The sequence below is a fragment of the Mustela nigripes genome, chromosome 2, assembly GCF_022355385.1.
Source record: "Mustela nigripes isolate SB6536 chromosome 2, MUSNIG.SB6536, whole genome shotgun sequence".
Classification (NCBI taxonomy): Eukaryota; Metazoa; Chordata; class Mammalia; order Carnivora; family Mustelidae; genus Mustela; species Mustela nigripes.
Window position 1 is genome coordinate 9,793,554 of NC_081558.1, and position 19,066 is coordinate 9,812,619.

Genomic DNA, 19,066 nt, shown 5'->3' on the forward strand with positions numbered 1-19,066 from the left:
TCTTACTTGGGGTACTCAGATCCCAGAATTCCCTGTCCAAATGGTCCTGAGCTCATCAATAAGGCCTCTGTGCCTCTCAAATGCTGTCCATGCAGCCAGGGTGCACCTTACCCCTACCCCCAGCCTGACAAGTCATCAAGGGCAGCCATTGGCAGAGGGGTGAAGGTCAAGCTTAGACAGGCTGCACAGGGTCCCTAGGTGCAGGCACAAGGCTCTTTGCTATGCGGAAGAGAGTTGAAGGCAGGAAGTCAAGGGGGCCAGACTGAGAGCTGGGGTTTCCCGGCACCCCACGATCTAGTACAAGACTCCTAGGGATTCAAAATGTTTTCATTTGAACCTGGCCTTCTAAGTCATTCTGAAAGTACATTTGCCATGATAGGAGGAGAGAACACACTTTTTAAATTGGCTTTTAATTATGGTAAAATACATATGAAATTTACCATTAGTGGTATTTAGTACCCTCACGGTGTTGTGCAGTCATCCCTTCTGGGGCCAGAACATCTCCATCATCCTGGAAGGAGACCCCATGCCCATTCACAGTCTCTTCTGATTCCCCTTCCCTCAGGCTCTGGTAACCACCAATCTGTCCCTGTAGATTTACCTATTCTCCTATTCTGGATATTTCATATAAATGGGATCATATACTGTGTGGTATTTTGGATGTCTGATTTCTTTCACTCAGCACAATGCTTTTTTTTTTGCTTTTTTTTTTTTAAGATTTATTTGAGAGAGGGGCGCCTGGGTGGCTCAGTGGGTTAAAGCCTCTGCCTTCAGCTCAGGTCATGATCTCAGGGTTCTGGGATCGAGTCCCGCATCGGGCTCTCTGCTCAGCAGGGAGCCTGCTTCCCCCTCTCTCTCTCTCTGACTGCCTCTCTGACTACCTGTATTCTGTCTGTCAAATAAATAAATAAAATCTTAAAAAAAAAAAAGATTTATTTGAGAGAGAGAGAGGGAGAGCGAGAGAGAGCAGGAGCAGGGGGAGGGGCTGAGGGAGAGGGAAAAGCAGACTTCCCGCTGAGCAGGAAGCCCAATGTGGGACTCAATCCCAGGACACTGGATTAGGATCGTGACCTGAGCTGTAGGCAGATGCTCAACTGACTGAGCCACCAAGGGTCCCCAACTCAGCATAATGTTTTTAAGATCCATCCACAATGTAGTGTGTGTCAGTGTTTCATTCTTTTTATGACTGAATAATATTCCTTTTTTTCTTTAAGATTTTATTTTTTTAAGTCATTTCTACACCCAACACGGGGCTTGAACTCACAATCCTGAGATCAAGAGTCGCAAGCTTGGGATGCCTGGGTGGCTCAGTCCATTGGGCATCTGCCTTTGGTCCGGTTGAGATCCCAGGGTCTTGGGATTGAGTCCCACATCCAGCTCCTTGTTTGGCAAGGAGCCTGCTTCTCCCTCTGTCTGCCTCTCCCCCTGCTTATGCTCTCCCTCTCTCTGACAAAGAATTAAAAAAAAAAAGAATCACATGCTCTACTAACAGAACCAGTCAGGCACCCCCAAATATTCCATTTTGGGGAGCTACCCCCCATATTGTTTATCTATTCATTTGTTGATGGACATGTGGGTTGTTTCTGTCTTTTGGAGGATAGAATGTATCTTTAAAAAAAAAAGATTTTATTTATTTATTTGACAGAGAGAGAGAGAGACAGTGAGAGAGGGAATACAAGCAGGGGGAGTGGGAGAGGGAGAGAAGCAGGTTTCCCGCTGAGCAAGGAGCCCAATGTGGGGCTCGATCCCAGGACCCTGGGATTATGACCTGAGCCAAAGGTAGATGCTTAACGACTAAGCCACCCAGGTGCCCCGAGAATGTATCTTTTAAAGAGATCTATTTATTTATTTGAGAGAGAGAGAGAGAATGCACACAAGCGGGAGGGGCAGAGGGAGAGGGAGAGAGAATCCCAAGTGGTCTCCTTACTGAACACAGAGGCTGACGTAGGGCTTGATCTCACAACTCTGAAATCATGACCTGAGCCAAAATCAAGAGTTGGAGGCTCAACTGACCGCACCACTCAGGTGCTCTGAGAATATACTTCATTTAATTGTTTGTAATTTAATGTTATAACTGTTAAATATTGAGATGTATGGTATGTGGACTTCCCTTTGTATTCTTGTCCCGTATTACACAATGAAGCAAGGTTGTTCTGTTTACCATTGTGTCTGTCTCCCAAACTCAACTGCACCTTCCAAGTTTGATTTGTTTCTTTATTCCCAGCACTGGGGTGGACACCTCGTGCATATCATTAAATAATTCTTAAGCAACTGTTTTTTATCAGCCACTGTTCTAGGCATGGGGTAGTTGGGTCTAGGGGTGACCAAACAGAAAATGCTGTAAGACAACTCACTTTCGGTGGTGGGGAGGAGAGAGATAATATACAAATAAAGGCAATTAATGATCATTGCTGTATAAGGTGAGTATAGAATAGCAGGGTTAGGGGCACCTGGGTGACTCAGTGGGTTAAAGCCTCTGCCTTCAGCTCAGGTCATGATCCCAGGGTCCTGAGACCAAGCCCCTCATCAGGCTCTCTGCTCAGCTGGGAGTCTGCTTCCTCCTCTCTCTCTCTCTCTCTACCTGCCTCTCCCCCTACTTGAGATCTCTATCTGTCAAATAAATAGTTAAAAAAAAAAAAAGAATAGCAGGTTTAGGGTAATGGAAAAGGGCTGTGTATGATGCAGGCTGGGTGATCAGGGACTATTTGTCTAAAGAAGTGATATATGAGTCGAGACCCACATAGCAGAAGCCAGCCATATGATGAGCCATTCCAAGCAGAGAAAAGGGCAAGTAAGTGCAAAGGCCCTGAGGTAGGATTGCACTTGTGGGGGGGCGTTGAGGGAAGCACAAAGGCTGGAATGGAAAAGTGAGGGAGAGAATGTCAGAAAATGAGATCTGAGAAGTGGGCAGGGCCTTCTGGGTCCGAGGAGAGAATTTGAATTTTTCTTCTGAGTGTGATGGGGAGCCATTGGAGGGACGCTGAAGTGGTTGGGATAAGTGAGGGTGGAGAGAAGTGGACAAATTCAGAATATGTTTTGGGGGCAGAGCCTGAAGATCCAACAGCAATCCAACATATGGATGGATTGGAGCAGGGCTGAGAGAGGTTGAGGTAGATTCCCAGGTTTGGGGCATGAAAAACAAACTGTGTAAGTTGCCACACATAGTGAGGAGACCTGGGGGGATCCGAAAGTTCAGTTTTTTAAAAGTGTTCAGTTTGACACCTACTACACTAAGAGTGTTGGAGAGGAGTCCAAAACCCAGAGGAGAAGTCAGAGATGGAGATATAAATTTGAGAGACACCAGCACAGAGATGGCGTTTAAAGTATGAGGTAGGGATTGGTCAGGGGTTGAGTGCTGGGAGGAAAGAGATCGTGTGCTCACACTGAGTAACTGATGAGAGCTTGATAAAGAGTTGGCTTATAAAGGTGTCCGGAGGCCCCCCTGACTGGCTCAGCCAGCGAAGCCCATGACCCTTGATCTCGGGGTTGAGTTCGAGCCGCACACTGGGTGTGGAGATTACTTAAATAAATAAATAAACTTAAAAAAAGAAAAAAGAAAAGGAAAAGAAGAAGACAATCTGGGTTAGTAACAGCCAGGGGCTGTTTCCATACCTTGGCTTTGGGGTCAGAGCTGTGTGGAGTGGCTACCTGAAGGGGAAGGACACAGGCACTTCCCTCTGTCTCATCAGCCAACTCCATGGAAACCAGAGGGAAAGAAAACCTATAAGGCAGGTGCAACAGAAGCCTGAGAAGAAAGGCCAGGGAGGGGATACCTGGGTGGTTCAGTCAGTTAAGAGTCTGCCTTTGGCTCAGGTAATGATCCTAGGATCCTGAATTAGTCCTGCATTGGCCTCCTAGATCAGCAGAGAGCCTGCTTCTCCCTCTGCCTGCTGCTGCTCCCCTGCTTGTGCTCTCGCTCTCTCAAATAAATAAGTCAAATCCTTAAAGAGCGAGCGAGAGAGAAATGCCTGCGAGATAGGAGGGGAACCAGGAGAAGATGGTGTCCTTGGAGACCAAGGAGCTAGTGGAAAGGAAGTCAGGGAGGAACCAGTGACTGGATTCAGCAAATGAAGTCCATCAGTGTCCTTGGACTGAAAAGGCTCAGTGGGATGGTGGGGCCAGGAGCCTTGTTAGCACTGCCAAAGAGGAACAGGAAGTGATGAAGAGGAGAGAACACTACAGACAGCTCTTTCCAGAAGTATAGCTTTAATCCTCACCACTTCCCAAGGGAGTAGGTACTGCTTTCCCCCTTTTACAGACGAGAGAACTGGGCCTTGGAGAAGGCTGGTACCTTACTTAGGTTTTGCGCGGGATGGAACCCATGTAGGCCCAATTCCAGTTGGGCCAACGGGGTTAGAGGGAGGAACTGGAGACTAGGATCCAGGAGAGGGTAGGAGAGGGTGGGAAGGAGGGGAGTCATCAAGGTAGGCAGAGACCTGGGGGAAGGAGTGATCAGATATGGATTGTTGGAGGTTCCCAAAGCTGTTTAGCACCCACCCCCCTCTTTCTCTAGGTAACTATTCTTTCTTCCTGGTCAACCCAGAATGGTGAAGTAGGGCCAGAGGACAGATCTGGAGAGGGCCTGGGGAAGAGAGTGGAAAATGTCTTTGGGGGCGTCGGTCTTGCCCTTGAACGCCACGGATCTGGCCCCTGCGGCGGGGAGCTGCTCCATACCGCAAGCTTGGATACCTCTCCAGGGCCTTTCTAGCTGCCTGGGCCCAAGGTGACCGCCTTTCAACCGCAGCTGCTCCGCTGAGCCCTGGGCGCGTTGCGTCCGTCCCTCCTCAATCTGGAAGTGCACTTGGCCGCAGACGCCTCGCGGACTTTTCCAGGAGGGGTGAGGGGAAAGCAGCCTCTGGGCGTGACGCGGCCCAAGGCACACCTCTCTGAAGAGGCCTCGCTGAGCCCAGAAACGGGGAGGGAACCTGGGGCGCGCCAAGAGAGGGCTCCTGGCGCCCCCTCCAGTCTGAGCCGTAGGCTGCAGGGGTAGAATGTGGATGGACAGCCCAGAGGCCAGGGGCGTTGCTGCCCGCCGGCCTGGGCGGGGCTAGTAAGGTCCCGGAAAGATGGCTTTGGAGGACACCAGCACCAGAGGGCCAGTGGCTCAACGACCCAGCCAGGGGCACGGCTGGGGTCAGACCTCCTGGGAATGCCGGGGACGTGGGAGCGACAAGGTGCCACGGTGGCGCCCCGAGAGTCGAACGGCACCTAGACTTGCGGCCGAGTCCAGGTAAGCCCTTTTACAAGAAGTCTGGTACCCTGAACTGACCTGAGGCGCGTCAGCGCAGGAAAGGCGGTACCCTGACGAGCCCCGCCCCTTTCCACCCCGAGGGCGGGGCCGTAATCTTCCCTTCAGGTGCAGAGGGCGGTGCCCGACCCTGCCCCGGGGGGCCGTTCTTAGAGGCCAGGGGCAGGTCAGAGAAACGGCCGCTGTAGGCAACGCCTTGGAACCCGCGGGCGGTGACTGCCACAGGTGCCGCGCAGGGCAGTGTCCGAGCTCTGGGCATCAAAACTCCGGCGCTGGAAACTAAGCCTTCCGAGCTGCTCCCAGCCCTGGACACCGAGGTCCCCGGGCCAGAGATCGGAGCCCTGGGTTCGTCCGAAGAGCGGGGCCTCGAGGCCCCCGGGTCAGACAGCGAAGTCCGGGGCCTGCCCCAGAGCAGGACGCCGAAGTCCACAGGCCAGGAGGCAAGGTCTCCGTGCCCCCTTTAGAGCAGGGCGCGGAGATCTCTGAGCAAGAGAGCGAAGTCCCGGGTCCATCAGCGGGGCTGGACGCAGAACGCCCCGGGCCGTCTGCAGCTGAGGGTTTTGGGAGTCTCTGGTCCGGCAACCACGACCCCGAGCCGTCTGAAGCTCGAAGCGCTGTGGTCCCGAAGCACTGTTCTCTTCAGGATCCTGAGACCTCGGCCCCGGAGTCAGACTCCGAAGGCCCCCTGCAGCATTTTCTACCGCTCCCAAAGACCCCCCGCCCCCCACCAGGGCCCCGAGGAGCCGCTCATGGAGACGCCCATTGAACGAGAAATACGACGCAGCTGCGAACGCGAGGAGAGCCTGCGCCGGAGCCGAGGCCTGAGCCCTCGCCGCGCAGGCCGAGAACTCGTCGAGCTGCGCGTGCGGCCAGTGCTCAGCCTGCCCGGCCCCGGCCCCGCGCTCCCGCGCGCCTTGGAGCGCGCGCGGGCGGGCGCGCAGATGCAGCGAGACATCGAGCGGGAGGCCCACCGTCAGGCGGCGCTAGCGAGCCCCGCAGCCCCAGAGCAGCGCGCCGGGCCGCAGCCGCAGCCGTTGGGTGAGCTCCGGCGATTCTTTGAAGCCGCTGGGGGACGCGGCTCCTTGCCGGCGGCTGAAGGCGGCGCGGACCTGCAGGGGCTGCCGGATCCCGGAGGCCGGCCGCGCTTGGCGGTGCAGGGTCGGTGCCCGGTGCTGGCCCGCGCCCCGCCGCGGGTCGCGCCGTCGCTGCTGGAGCAGGAGGTGCGCGAGGTGCTTGAGCGCGAGCGGGAGCTGCAGCGCCAGCGGCTCAGCGTCTACGGCACCGCCGAGTTCAAGGAGCCCGCGCCGAGCCTCACGGGTAAGCACGCGCGCTCCGACGCTGGGGTCTGTCAGGGCTCCAGCCACCCTCACCGACTGCCCAACTCCAGTGGCCCCTCTTCTGGCCCTCAAGGTACCCCCTCAGGCTCCCAAACGCCCTGCGCTCCACCCTGTACTCGGGATGGTCGACTCCCGAATCCACCTCACTAGGCTCTTGGTGAGGAAGGGAGGGGGGGTTCTAGGTGTCCTTATCGGGTTCCCTGGAACCCCTGGGTTCAGGCACTCCTGGAGCCACTTCCGCACTCTGGGTTCGCCTCCCTCCTCCCTCAGGTTGCTCCCTCCTTTCAGAATGGAGGTTTCCATGGGAAGGAGGGTAAACGCCTGTGTGTTTAAGGGGCGCGGCCGGCCTCCTTGGCCCTGGCAGCCTCCAGCTGGTGACAGGAGGGGCAACCCCGGCTGAGCGCCCCTTCCCCCGCAGCGAGCAGCGGCGACGGAAAGCTGGCGGTGATCTGGCCTCCCCGCAGAAAGGCATCTGAGAGCGGCTTGGAGCAGGTGGGAACCCCCTTTTCTCCTCTTGCTTCAAGCGCTAGTCGCTCTTCCCTCCCCTCAGCCCGGGCGCCAGGGTGCTGGGCCAGGGAAAAGTGCACCCCCGCGCCCATCGGAAACTCAGTCTAGGCTAGGGCACAAAGTTCTGGGCACGGCCCGGGAGTGACCAGGATGCGGTAGTCCCAGGGCCCAAACCGCCTCAATCTTGTGACTGGGTGTCCTTCCTGCGGTGCGCGGGTCCTTTAAAGTCAGCCTTCCGTCTGGCGTCCTCTCCCCAGGAGGAGCAGAAGACTTGATGTTCCAGCAGGCTGGGACCCCCTGCCAGACGTAACATGTACATCAGAGGAAACTGGTAGGGCTGCCCAGGTGCTCTCAGAATCCACTGAAGGCCTGGACGAAGGCCAGCGGGTCTGCACAGGACAAGATGAAATCGACCAGCCCTTCCTTGAACTTGACTTTGTGAAATTGAGCAGTCTCTTCTATAAAACTGTTAGTCCCCACTGGGGAACACTACCACTCTCAAACCGCCAGTGGAACTGTTCAGCCCTTCGCCGCCTAACTGCAAACGGAGCTGGTCTCTGCCTCCGGCCTTTGCAATTAGGGGACCAGGGTCTCCACCTCGGCTATCCTCACTCCCCAATAAAGCCCTTTCTTTCTGGGCAGTTGAGGCTGTTTTCCTCTGGGTCTTCTTCGTCTGGGCTGGGGCGGGAGCGCGCCCGGCAGAGGAAGTCCTGAGAAAGCTGCAGGAGGCGCGGGCCAGAATACAGAACGTGCCCCCTTAGTGCCGAGTTCTGGGGCTGCTGGTCTCCCCCGGCCCTGGCCGGGTCCTGGTGCCCCCTGGCGGCAGATGCGCAAACTGCGGCGTTCGGACGAATGAACTCAAGCCCTCGGTTTTTCCAGACAGCGTCAACATTTATTGGTGCCAACGGAATGCCCGGAGCTGGGCGCTGGCTAGACAGAGGTGATAAGAGGTTGTTCCTGCCCTGAGGACGTAAACAATAGCTACCCAAAAAAATGGGGGGGTGGTATAGGTACAAGCTTCTCAGCGGGGTATAGAAGGCCATGTATAATCTGTCCAGCTATGGCAAACTTCACATGCCGTATAGATCCCAGACAGATATTAAGGAGAGAAATGGGGTGTGTTGTAAAATGCCTTGTTTCGACGGGCAGATGAGTGTTCCTCCATATCAACAGTACTACCAATGAGTGAACTCAGTGGCACCAGAGCTTCTGATTTCCAAAAGGTGGGGGGGCAGCGAGGAGGGAACCAAGCCTTTTTTTTTTTTTTTTAAGATTTTATTTATTCATTTGACAGAGAGAGATCACAAGTAGGCAGAGAGGGAGGCAGAGAGAGAGGAAGGGAAGCAGGCTCCCTGCCGAGCAGAGAGCCCAACACAGGGCTCGATCCCAGGACCCTGAGATCATGACCTGAGCCGAAGGCAGTGGCTTAACCCACTGAGCTACCCAGGCACCCCTGGAACCAAGCCTTTAAAAGAGAAATCTAGGGGAGTCAGGGTGGCTCGGACAGTTAAGCATGTGATTTGGGTTCAGGTTATAATCTGCAATCTGGAGATGGGGCTCCATGTCTGCCTCCCCCCTTGGCAGGGGAGTCTGCTTCTGCCCCTGGCCCTCCCCCTCTGCTTGTGCATTCACTCACTCTCTCTCAAATAAATAAAATCTTTAAAAAAATAAAAGAGAGGGCACCTGGGTGGCTCAGTTGGTTAAGCAACTGCCTTTGGCTCAGGTCACGGTTCCGGAGTCCTGAGATCGAGTCCCGCGTCGGGCTCCCAGCTCCATGGGGAGTCTGCTTCTCCCTCTGACCTTCTCGCCTCTCATGCTCTCTCTCACTGTCTCTCAGATAAATAAATAAAAATCTTTAAAATAAAATAAAATAAAAGAGAGAGGGGCGCTTGGGTGGCTCAGTGGGTTAAGCCTTTGCTTTCGGCCCAGGTCATGATCCCAGGGTCCTGGGATCGAGCCCCACATCGGGCTCTCTCCTTGGCGGGGAGCCTGCTTCTCCCTCTCTCTCTGCCTGCCTCTCTGCCTACTTGTGACCTCTCTGTCTCTCTCTGTCAAATAAACAAATAAAAAAATCTTTAAAAAAAATTAAATAAATAAAAGAGAGGGCCATCTGCGTGGCTCAGTCATTAAGCAGCGTCTGCTTCGGCTGGGGTCATGAACCCAGGGTCCTGTGATCTGGCTGCCTCTAGCTCCCTGCTGGGCGGGGTGCCTGCTTCTCCCTCTCCCACTCCCCCTGCTTGCATGCCCTCTCTCGCTGTCTCTGTCAAATAAATAAAATCTTAAAAAAAAAAAAAAAAGAGATCTACTGAACTTTAAATGCGACTTTTGGGGCACTTGGGTGGCTCAGGTCATGATCCCAGGGTCCTGGGATTGAGTCCCACATAGTACTCCCTGCTCAGCTGGCAGCCTGCTTCTCCCTCTGCAACTCCCCCTGCTTGCGCTTTCTTTCTCTCAAATAAATAAAATATTTAAAAAATAACTAGAAAACTTTTTAAATTGGGGGTGAGGGACAGGAGATGCAATAAGTAGCAGCTGTTTGCCATAGAGCCTGTAGCTCTCAACTGACAAGCCCTTCTAATTTCTCTCCTAAGCTGAGGGGTTCAAGTCCCCCTTTGATGGAGTTCAAGAGAGTCTGTGAACACCCTAACTTGAATAACTGTATCTGTGCACTTTTATTCTTTGGTTTTAGGGTACCAGCTTCTTAGGGGGGGCCTGAGACCAAGAAAAGACCCAGGAATGTTTTAGAATCACTGTTTCAACTCTTGAACTTGTCCAACTATGGATGCCCTGGGTCTAGCAACAGGCTTGATTCTCCATAGGGAGGACAAGTAGCTAATTAAGAATGAAAGAATGCTCACACAGCATTGGACCCCACAAGAAGCTCAGTCCAAAAAGGAACCACCTGATTCCGGCATCAGCACACTGAGCACATACTTGATGGTGACTCTGCTGAGAGAGCAAAGATCCAGCACTGCCAAGGGGGGAAATGGAAACAGCCAGAGCAGGTTTTTTTTTTTTAAGATTTTATTTATTGGGGCTCCTGGGTGGCTCAGTGGGTCATGATCTCAGGGTTCTGGGATCGAGCCCCACATCAGGCTCTCTGCTCTGTGAGGAGCCCACTTACCCCTCTCTCTATGCCTGCCTTTCTGCCTACTTGTGATCTTTCTGTCAAATAAAAATCTTTGAAAAAAGATTTTATTTATTTATGACAGAAAGAGAGAGAGAGAGGAAACACAAGCACAGGGGAGCTGGAGAGTGAGAAGCAGGCTCCCCACCTTAGCAGGAAGCCCAATATGGGGCTAGATCCCAGGACGCAGGGACCACCCAGGCGCCCCCAGAGCAGATTCTTAATTCCCAGCAGGGTTGCTAAGAACTAAGCCTGTAGAGTTGACAGCACTACTTAAGTGTGGACCTGGGTTCTCCACCTTCCCTGCCCTGACTCCGCTGAGGCACCCTTACACCAAGCAAATCAGAATCTGAGGGGCACCTTGGCTTCAGTATTTTTTAAAGCTCTACAGGTGTTTCCCACATGGAGCCAAGTGTGAGAACGATCAGGTAGGTAGATGTAGGCTAGCAGTTCTCAAACTGTAGCGTTTGGACCAGCAGTCTCTGGATGGCTTGGGAACTTCTCACATTCTGGGCCCCCAACCCAGACTTAAAAATTAGACCCTCCACACGATTCCATGCTAAAGGTGGAGAATCACGTTATAGATAGTTCAAAAGCAACAGGATTCAGGACATCAAACCTGTTTCATTCTTCTCCAAGTACTGCCACCATGCACCAGAAATCATTAGTCTTTTTTTTTTTTAATATTTTATTTATTTGTTTGACAGACAGAGATCACAAGTAGGCAGAGAGGCAGGCAGAGAGAGATGGGGAAGCAGGCTCCCTACTAAGCAGAGAGCCCAATGTGGAGCTTGATCCAAGGACTCTGGGATCATGACCTGAGCTAAAGGCAGAGGCTTTGATCCACTGAACTACCCAGGCGCCCCCAGAAATCTTTAGTCTTAAGTGACCTGTGATTTGCCTTAAGGGACATAGTCTAAAGCTATGTCTGAACTGAGATGTGCTGTAAGTATGAAAGACACACCAGACTTCAAAGACTTATTAACTGAAAGGGGGAACTATCTCAATTTCTTGCATTTAGTATATGTTGAAATAATATTTTGGATATATTGGGTTAAATAAAAATCACTAATATTTATGTTTTTTTTTAAACTTCATCTTTTAAAAAATGTAGTTACTAGGCGGTTTGAAATTACATATATGACTCGCATTTGTGGCTCAATTTAAACTTCTATGGACTAAGCTAAAGAGCTTACAGTGTGTGTGTGTGTGTGTGTGTGTGTGTGTGTGTGTGTGTGTAAGTCACAGGAACTAACTTAAAACCGTATTAGTGGGTGCCTGGGTGGCTCAGTTAGTTGAGCAACTGCCTTCGGCTCAGGTCATGATCCTCCGGAGTGCCGGGATCGAGTCCCGGGATCAAGTCCCGCATAGGGCTCCCAGCTCCGCGGAGAGTTTGCATCTCCCTGTGACCTTCTCCCCTCTCATGCCTTCTCTCACTCACTCTCTCTCCCTCTCTCAATGGATAAATAAAATATTAAAAAAAAAAAAAAAGAAGTATTAGGGAGCTTCAGAATCCCCTTGAACTCATTCAGACTAAACAATCTTAATGAAGTCAAATTGTACCCCCTGTGGCCCCCCAAAGATGAAGGGTTCTGGTGTCCAATCCGGACGACTCACTTTACCTCTCACGTCTGCTTTTGTCATCTTAAACGGGGGTTTACACTACTATGTGCCAGGGAGTTTTAGGTGAGTGCTTTGCTCAAAAACTTAAAGGTTAGGTTTCCCCTGACTCCAAAAATGCTACAAAGAACGAAAAGGAATGCCTTAAATGAGGGGGTAACTCGCAGATGAGTGACAGCAGGGTGAGGAAGAACACCCTTCCTCTCGCAAGGGACCAGCTCCAATAGCCCCGCCACTTGCCCGCTGTAGCTTTGAATATGTGAGTTTACCTCAACCCGGGTCTCTTTTCCTGTCCAAGGTCGGAGTTAAGCTTAGAGATCCCAAGTTGGAGTTCCTTACGGCTTTCCCACCAGCCCGCGCCCGGGACACCCGGCCGAGTAAGACGACCTGCCCACTCCGTTACCCAAAAGCTGGAAGAAGATTTAACTCTGGCCTTTCGGAAACTGACCCGGGGCCCTTTCCTGGGGCATGTCGGGAAATATAGTCTTTTCGGTAAAAAGAAGCCACTTCCGGGTCAAAACACGGGAGTGGGCGTGGCTCTAGGGTCCCTTCCCCCATTGGGTGTTGAATTTCCCGGCTACCCAAAACTTGCGGTTTTTTGGGTTCCGGTTGTTGACAGGCACCCCTACTTCCCTTTTAGCTTCATGTGCGCCTCTGCGCATGCCTTGAGCGCTTGTCCGCCAGTCGAGGGACTTTGGTTTTGTTTCAAAGACTACATTTCCCAGAAGGCCGCGCGAGTGGGCGGGGCTCCCTCGCCCCAAGGGGTGGGGCGCGGCACTGCGAGCGGAGGCTGAGCCTGTGACCTCTTTCTTTCTTTTATTTAACGCAAAACTGGTGTGTCCACACGAAGGGCTCCGCGGCCGAGCCGGACTCGGTGCCCACTGGCCAGCTCGGCCTGGCCCCTTGGAAGGCGAGGCCGAGGTGCCCTGGGAGAACGAGTGAGCCCCTCCCCTGCTCCCTCTCCTGGAGTTTGGAACTGTCAAGCTCCAGCTTATACCCTCTCTCCAGGCTCAAGACCCCTGCGCGGCCCACGCCGCGGGCCCGGCCGCACTCGGGGGCCGGGCCGGGCCTGCCTGGCCCGTGAGGATCTGCACCAGCAGGTCGGTGGCCAGCATGTGCGAGGGCTCCTCAAAGCCGATGGTCAGCAGCTGCTGGTAGTCCCCAGGCGGCTGCGGGCACAAAATCCTGGGGGCCAGGACAGACAGGCCAGGACGTGAGCGCCCCCCTGCTTCTCGGGAGCCCCTCCCCTCAAGTGAAAGGCTGTTGCTGAAAGCTGCTTTGTTTCAGCTGGGGGTGGGAAAAACCCTGGGGGGAAAGTGGTTTCCTTGTTGATGAGAAACCTAGGGTAAGGGCTCTGGGAGGCTGAACAGCTCTAGCCCTGACCTCGCCTATCACCCAGCTAGCTGTGTGTCCTTGGGCAGGTAACTTAACCTCTCTGAGCACCTGTTTTCTTTGTAAAATGGTGCTTAACGTGTAGACCTCAATGGGTTGTTACACAAGTCTGCATAAAGCACTTTTCAGGGCACAATAAAATACTGTCCTTATTACCAAGGGAACCAATATTGGGGGAAGTTGGTCTTTGGTGGGGTTCTGCCCCTCCCTCCAAGCCCCAAACCCACTTTGCCATCACCCTAACTCCTACCATGAATAAAGGTCATCGTCGGGAGGTCCAAGCGGCACCCACCGGCCAATGGACCACAGCTTCTGGATCTGGGGGCACGAATTGGCCGGACTCTTGCCTGTGTCTTCCCAAGTATCCCGATAGCACAGGAAGTAGCTGGGAGGGGAGGGGCATCAGTTAAGAATGAACAGTTTCCTACCTTCTTCTGTTGAGGGCTTTGATTCTGGGGGGGGGGGGGGGAGGTGGAACTCCCCAGAATTTGCCCTCAAATTCTCAGGTGGCTCAACACTGAGGCCTTTTCTCCCTGTCAGCTTACTTTTAAGAGGAGGACTTTTATGTTAATGGGAGGGTGAATTTTTTTTTTTTTTTTTTTTTTTTTTTTAAGGTGGGGATGGCCTTTCAAAGATCTTTGGTTTCCTGCTTGGCTTTCCATGCTCTGGTGGTGGTGGCCACCAGAGGCCTACACTGGCATGCTGCGGAGAGAGGGGAGAACTTTGGTTCTATTAGGGGACTCACTAATCCACATGGGAATCTTGTTCCCCGCCACTGGGCTCTGGGGTGGCTTCCAGGTTCCAACGCATCTTCTTGTAGAGGTATCTGGGGAAGCGGGTGGCGGTGTAGGCGGCTGGGGCACAGTATCTGAAGATGGACACCTCGTGAGAAGGGCTGATGGAGAACCTCCCGCAGAAGAAACAAGAGATGCTGGCAAGAAATGGGAGAGTCAGGAGTGAGGCTGGGCTCTGGACTCCACCCTCCCCCCACCCCCATTCCTGTGTCCTACCCTTTTACCTTAGGGGGTCCGTATCCTCCAGGTCCACGAACCCAAAGGAGGCATACATGAGGACCAGCTGTTCCAGGCGCAGGGTCAGCTGTTGGGAGATCTCCAACAGCTGCATGGAAGAAGGGGTGTAATGAGATTAGCTGGCCTACCAGGATTGCCCTCCCCCACCCTCTCCCACTGCTGAGGGGTGAAGAAAGGGGCATAGGGTCTAGGAAAACTGTTCCACACACCCCCTTTCGGACCAGCTCCTGCAGGGCTCCATAGATGGGGGGCACACTCCGTGCAGCTGCCTCCAGATAGAGAAAGTAGGGCTCACACATCTGTAAGAAGGTGGGCATGGCCTTTGCCAGCTGTTCCTTCTGTACTCGGTCCCTGCTAAAGGGAAAAGAGGGCCTTTGCCTGGGGTCCCTCACTCCCCATTTCCCATTCTACTCACTGCTGACATGTACCCCTGGCCTGGACCCCCTATTAAAAATTCTGCCTGCGCCAGGCCTTTCTCAGAGTATCTTCCGGGACCATTTCCATCAAAACAATTGGGAACACTTGTTAAGATGCTGACACCTGAGTTCTACCACTGACTTTAACTCAAAATTTCCTGTAGGGTGGAGCCCAGAAATTTAGGGTTTAAACAGCCTCCCCAAGAATTCCAATGGATACTGAATTGTAAGAATTTCAGTCCCTTTCCCCCTGGGTTGGGCATCACGCTATACTCTGGTGGTGGTCGTGGTGGGGCTCTCACACTGGTAGCCAGCTGGGCCAAATCTGGCACAGATTGGTTTTGTTTAGCGTGCCCAGAGTTCAAAGTGTAAGCCAACAGTTAAAAACTGGGAGAAAAGTCCTCATGAATTGGGGGCCACCTAATAGCAGGCACTCCCTAACCCCAAACTGCTACACAGTTCTTATCACTCTTCGAGATGGGATCCGCAATCAACTAGCTTCATTTACGGTTGCTGGCTCCTGGTGCTTTTGAGTTTGGGAACCTAGCGTGTGTTGCCCACCTACTACCCTCTCCTCAGTCTCATTCTCAGGACCTAGGACCCCATCCAGAATCACCTGTAAAGCAAGTAGCTCTGGAAATCATCTGCCTTCTTGAGCAGGTAGCGGAGCTGTTCAGTGATGGGGCTGAACATGGTGTCCAAGGGTAGGCGAGGAGGGGCGGAGCCTGGGCCGGGGGCCAGGGGCTCGGGGGAAGGAGTAGCCGTAGAGGCCTCCGGCAGCTGCCCCTGGACATCCTCCGGTTCTGCCTCCGGGGGGTTCCCAGGCCCACCAGGGGACGCCGACCAGGAGGGGTCTCCGCAGGGCTGCGCCCCAGGTTCCAAGTCGCCCGGGGGCGGTGTTTCCCCAGGGCCCGGGGGGAGCGGCTCCACGAACCACTGCTCGGTAGTCATCGTAGGGTCGCAGGCGAGGACCGCAGCTCTTTAAGTCTCCGCCGCTCACGTTGGCCGCGGGTTCGACCCCGCCCCGGGAACCTCAGACTTGCCGGGACTGGGAATGCGGTCCCCCTCCAACTCGCCCCTGCCTCGACCTCTCCGCCCGCGCGGCGCCGCACGGAGGGAGTTCGCCTCGTTTGAATTTCAACACGCGGGAGGGGCGCGCCTCTCCGGTAGGCGCTGCGCGCCCGCGGGGCCCCGCGCACATGCGCGCTCCCGGAACCTGGCTTGGGGGACGCGCCCAGATAAAGAGGCGTCCTGGGCCGGTGCTGGCGCGGTCCCGTCCTGGGGTGCCGCCCGGGGGGGCCAGCACTTTTCTTCTAGGCGGCTTCCTAGGGAAGAGGGGTCTTTATCGAGCCTCCAAACCGGGGGTGCAGGTACATGAAAAGAGGACGCCCCTGCTGCGTAGAGTCTGACTCTGGCCCCCGAATCTGTATATTTTTTTTAAGAAACTCTAATGGAGTTGGAAAACTGCATTTGAACTTAGCAGGGACTTGTGATGTCAGTAGCTGTTCCAACTGGTAACAATACTAAAAATCTTCACTTGGAAAAAGGTGCGGGTCCCATGATCTCATCCCTTCCGTTCCTTTTAATTGGCCCAGACAGGGAGGCCTGGAGACCCTACCATGGGTCCAGAACAGACCCCTGCCCCCAACACTTAGAAACGAGATTCTTGGTGGTGTGCCAAAGCTGACAGACATACAGCTAGGAAGCCAAATACATTAATTACACTTAAAAAGACTCTGTGTAAAAGAACTCAGACAGGTGTCTGACCCCACCCCCTGGGACCCTGAGCAAGCATCTTTGCTGTGATGAGCCAGTTGCCTCTTCCAGAAAGTGGTGTTTTATGAGCTCTCTGCCTATGGGGCTGCAGAGAGAACAACCGAGAAAATGCTCATAAAGCCTAGTTAGCTGCCGGTCACTCAACAAATATTTGAGCACCTACTGTGTGTCTGGGCACTGTTCTGAGCATGGGGAGGTGACCCAACTAGGCAAATATTCCTGCTCTCCTGCAGCACTTCCTATCTTAGCTGGCTGTCAGGCAGCCCCACACACTACCTGTCTTCCTCCTCAAACAATTTTGTCTGAACCCTAGACTCTCCCAGGAGGCCCATAGCTCTTCAAGCTCCTCCCCCCATTCCATTCATAAAATTGAACTGGCATTTTTTTTTAAAACTTTATTTAAAAAACCTTCGGTGCAATATTAAAAAGCAATACAGCCAGCTGGAGCGACAACCAACAGAAAGAAAGGAGAGGGTTAGGGAAGACCCAGAGACCCCACCCCAGCTGTTCCCAAGGGCAGACTGGGATGGGGCATGGGTGGTGGGGGAGAGAGGAAAGGCCACCCACCAAAATGAATAGGCAGAACAGAACATTTATATAGGAAACATCTGGCTGAACTGAAGAGGATCTAGGGGAGATAGGAAGCCCCCGTTTTTCTTTTTTTCTTTTTTTTGTTTTTTTCAAAAATGTCCTAGACTTGAGGGGAGGGCTAGCCTCCTGGGGTGACATGAGCAGGCCCGGTCTCACCCCACACTCCTCTATCATGGAGTATAGGATGTGCTGGGGGCCAGATGTGTGTATGCTGGGGAAACACAGGGAGAGATGAATAGGGAGGAATGCCCCCTCACTGGAATCTGTTATGAGGGCTGAGAGTGTCCCCATCCAGCTCCTGGACTCTGGGGGTCTTGGGTGAGATGGGGGCTGGAATGGGCTGGGGCTGGGGCGAGGCTGGGCGCTCAGCCTAGAAAGCCATCAGGGTCGTCATCCTCAAAGTGGCCTTGCTGCAGCACCTTGATGTGGTGCTCGTAGATTTTCAGGGCTGGGCCCAGGCGGATGGACAGGCCAGTCAGCACATCCGTGCGCTGCATGAGCAGCAAAGACTTGCCATCGATTTCCTGGGTGGGACAGAGAAAGAGCGAGCAGGGTGAGAGCAGGGTGAGAGCTGACCCCCACTGAGGCCCTGGAATAGAGGGGCACACCGAGGGCTGGGAACTCGCCTGCTCTTGGAAAGCTGTTGCCTGCTCTGGGAAGCCGGCCTCGGTGAAGTACTCAACCACGTCCATCACCGTCCACTCCACGGGGTCAGCTGGCTTCTCTTTGCGCCCGGAGCTGTGTCAGAACAGAGGGAACCAGTGAGAAGCGATACTCCCCTGGTTCTGTTACACCTATGAAGGCAACACCCCCGTGTCTCAAATACCCCAACTTACGGACAGCCAAAGGGGGTCCCATCGGCCCCTGGTAGGGCTGGTTTTCCTGGGGGCAAAGGCACAGGGGACGGGGAGTCCGGCCCAGTGGCAGCAGAGGCTGGGAAAGAAAACACATATGCCTGTGGCTTTGTCTTGGGGCTCAGTTCCTCCCCACCAGGCAATCCCTCCAACTCAGAGAGATCCTTACCTGATCCCCCTTCCTTATTCATGGCTGCCATGGAGAACACTTGGCGGGTACCACTGCCTGGTGCCGGGCCCCGACTTTCATCCTGGCCCTGGTGGGGTCCACAGGGTGTCCACTCCTTAACCCTCTCCTTGGCACTCTGAGGGCCTCGCTCGCCATTAAGCTGGTGGTGCTGGGCACCTGCTGGACGGTCACCCTCAGGCACCTCTGAGCCCTCAGACACATCATCCTCGTCATCCTCCTCTTCCTCGTCTTCTTCCTCCTCTTCCTTCTCAAGCACTCGCTCTTCTCCACCTCTCTGGTGCCGGGGAGAGAGGCAGGAAAGGTTAGTAGCTGTTCTGGCCCTGGGCCCAGTCCCTGGGATCCAGGACCGGGTGGTGTGCTTAACACCCACCTTTAATATCAACACGGACTAACTTTTACGCATTCAGTCCGTGCCAGGCTCTGTGTTAATAAAGCCCTCAGTAGCCAAATCTCACTAAACTCGCTCAACAACCTCAAGGGGTCGCTACTGCTATTAAGTCGCGTTTTACAAGCGGAGGAAACTGAGGCTCGGCAAGATTAAGTCACTTGCCAAGGTCACCATGCGCCGAACCCGCAGTTAAGACGCGAAAAGCCAGGGCCGCCCGCCGCCCGATTCCTCCCGGGACTCGCGCCCCGCCACCAACTTCGCCCGCACCTGCCTACCGCGCGGCAACCCCCCCTTCCCCGGCGCGCTCACCTTGCTCCGCGACGCGCGGGCGCTGGCGGCCGGCGGCGCCCGTCCGGGCCTGTCCCCGCGGGGCAGCGCGAGCGCTCCGAGGCGGGTGCGCTCCAGGCGGCCTCGCGCTGCCGCCTCTTCCTCTAGCAGCCCCTGCACGCGGCCGCGGGTCAGGCGGCCGCCGGCGCCGCCGCTGCCCCCGAGGTAGCGCACGACTTCCCGCAGGCTCACGGGCCGCGCCGGGCCGCCGGCCCGCGCCGCGCCCCCCTCCGGCGGCTGCTGTGGCTGCGGCGGCGGCGGC

At 54.4% G+C, this 19,066-nt stretch overlaps 3 protein-coding genes across 5 annotated transcripts; 1 reads left to right on the forward strand and 2 right to left on the reverse strand.

Annotated features, from left to right (window-relative positions):
* The first annotated feature begins 4,258 nt into the window (after positions 1–4,258).
* On the forward strand, positions 4,259–7,733 carry MISP3 (MISP family member 3). 3 transcript variants are annotated; one of them, XM_059389205.1, is made up of 4 exons: positions 4,822–5,230; positions 5,980–6,565; positions 7,004–7,077; positions 7,350–7,733. In XM_059389205.1, exons 2-4 carry the CDS (start codon positions 5,998–6,000, stop codon positions 7,365–7,367), a joined length of 660 nt encoding a protein of 219 aa, XP_059245188.1. In that variant the 5' UTR covers positions 4,822–5,230; positions 5,980–5,997; the 3' UTR covers positions 7,368–7,733. The 3 variants fall into 3 exon arrangements, with proteins under 3 accessions (XP_059245190.1, XP_059245189.1, XP_059245188.1); XM_059389207.1 differs by lacking the exon at positions 7,350–7,733 and having other exon boundaries at positions 4,259–6,565; positions 6,920–7,007; XM_059389206.1 differs by lacking the exons at positions 7,004–7,077; positions 7,350–7,733 and adding an exon at positions 6,856–6,946 and having other exon boundaries at positions 4,259–6,565.
* A 4,908-nt stretch (positions 7,734–12,641) lies between these two features.
* Positions 12,642–15,629, reverse strand: C2H19orf67 (chromosome 2 C19orf67 homolog). Its single transcript, XM_059387733.1, has 6 exons — positions 15,295–15,629; positions 14,472–14,616; positions 14,250–14,350; positions 13,977–14,162; positions 13,482–13,616; positions 12,642–13,024 (listed from the first exon to the last, which is right to left on the reverse strand). Exons 1-6 carry the CDS (start codon positions 15,627–15,629, stop codon positions 12,850–12,852), a joined length of 1,077 nt encoding a protein of 358 aa, XP_059243716.1. The 3' UTR covers positions 12,642–12,849.
* Positions 15,630–16,842: 1,213 nt separating this feature from the next.
* On the reverse strand, positions 16,843–19,065 carry SAMD1 (sterile alpha motif domain containing 1; the record flags this gene model as incomplete). The annotated part of the gene is made up of 5 exons (XM_059387658.1): positions 16,843–17,569; positions 17,672–17,783; positions 17,882–17,978; positions 18,069–18,363; positions 18,787–19,065. Coding segments are annotated over 5 exons (942 nt in total), but the record flags the coding sequence as incomplete, so codon positions are not given.
* Between the last annotated feature and the right edge of the window lies 1 nt (position 19,066).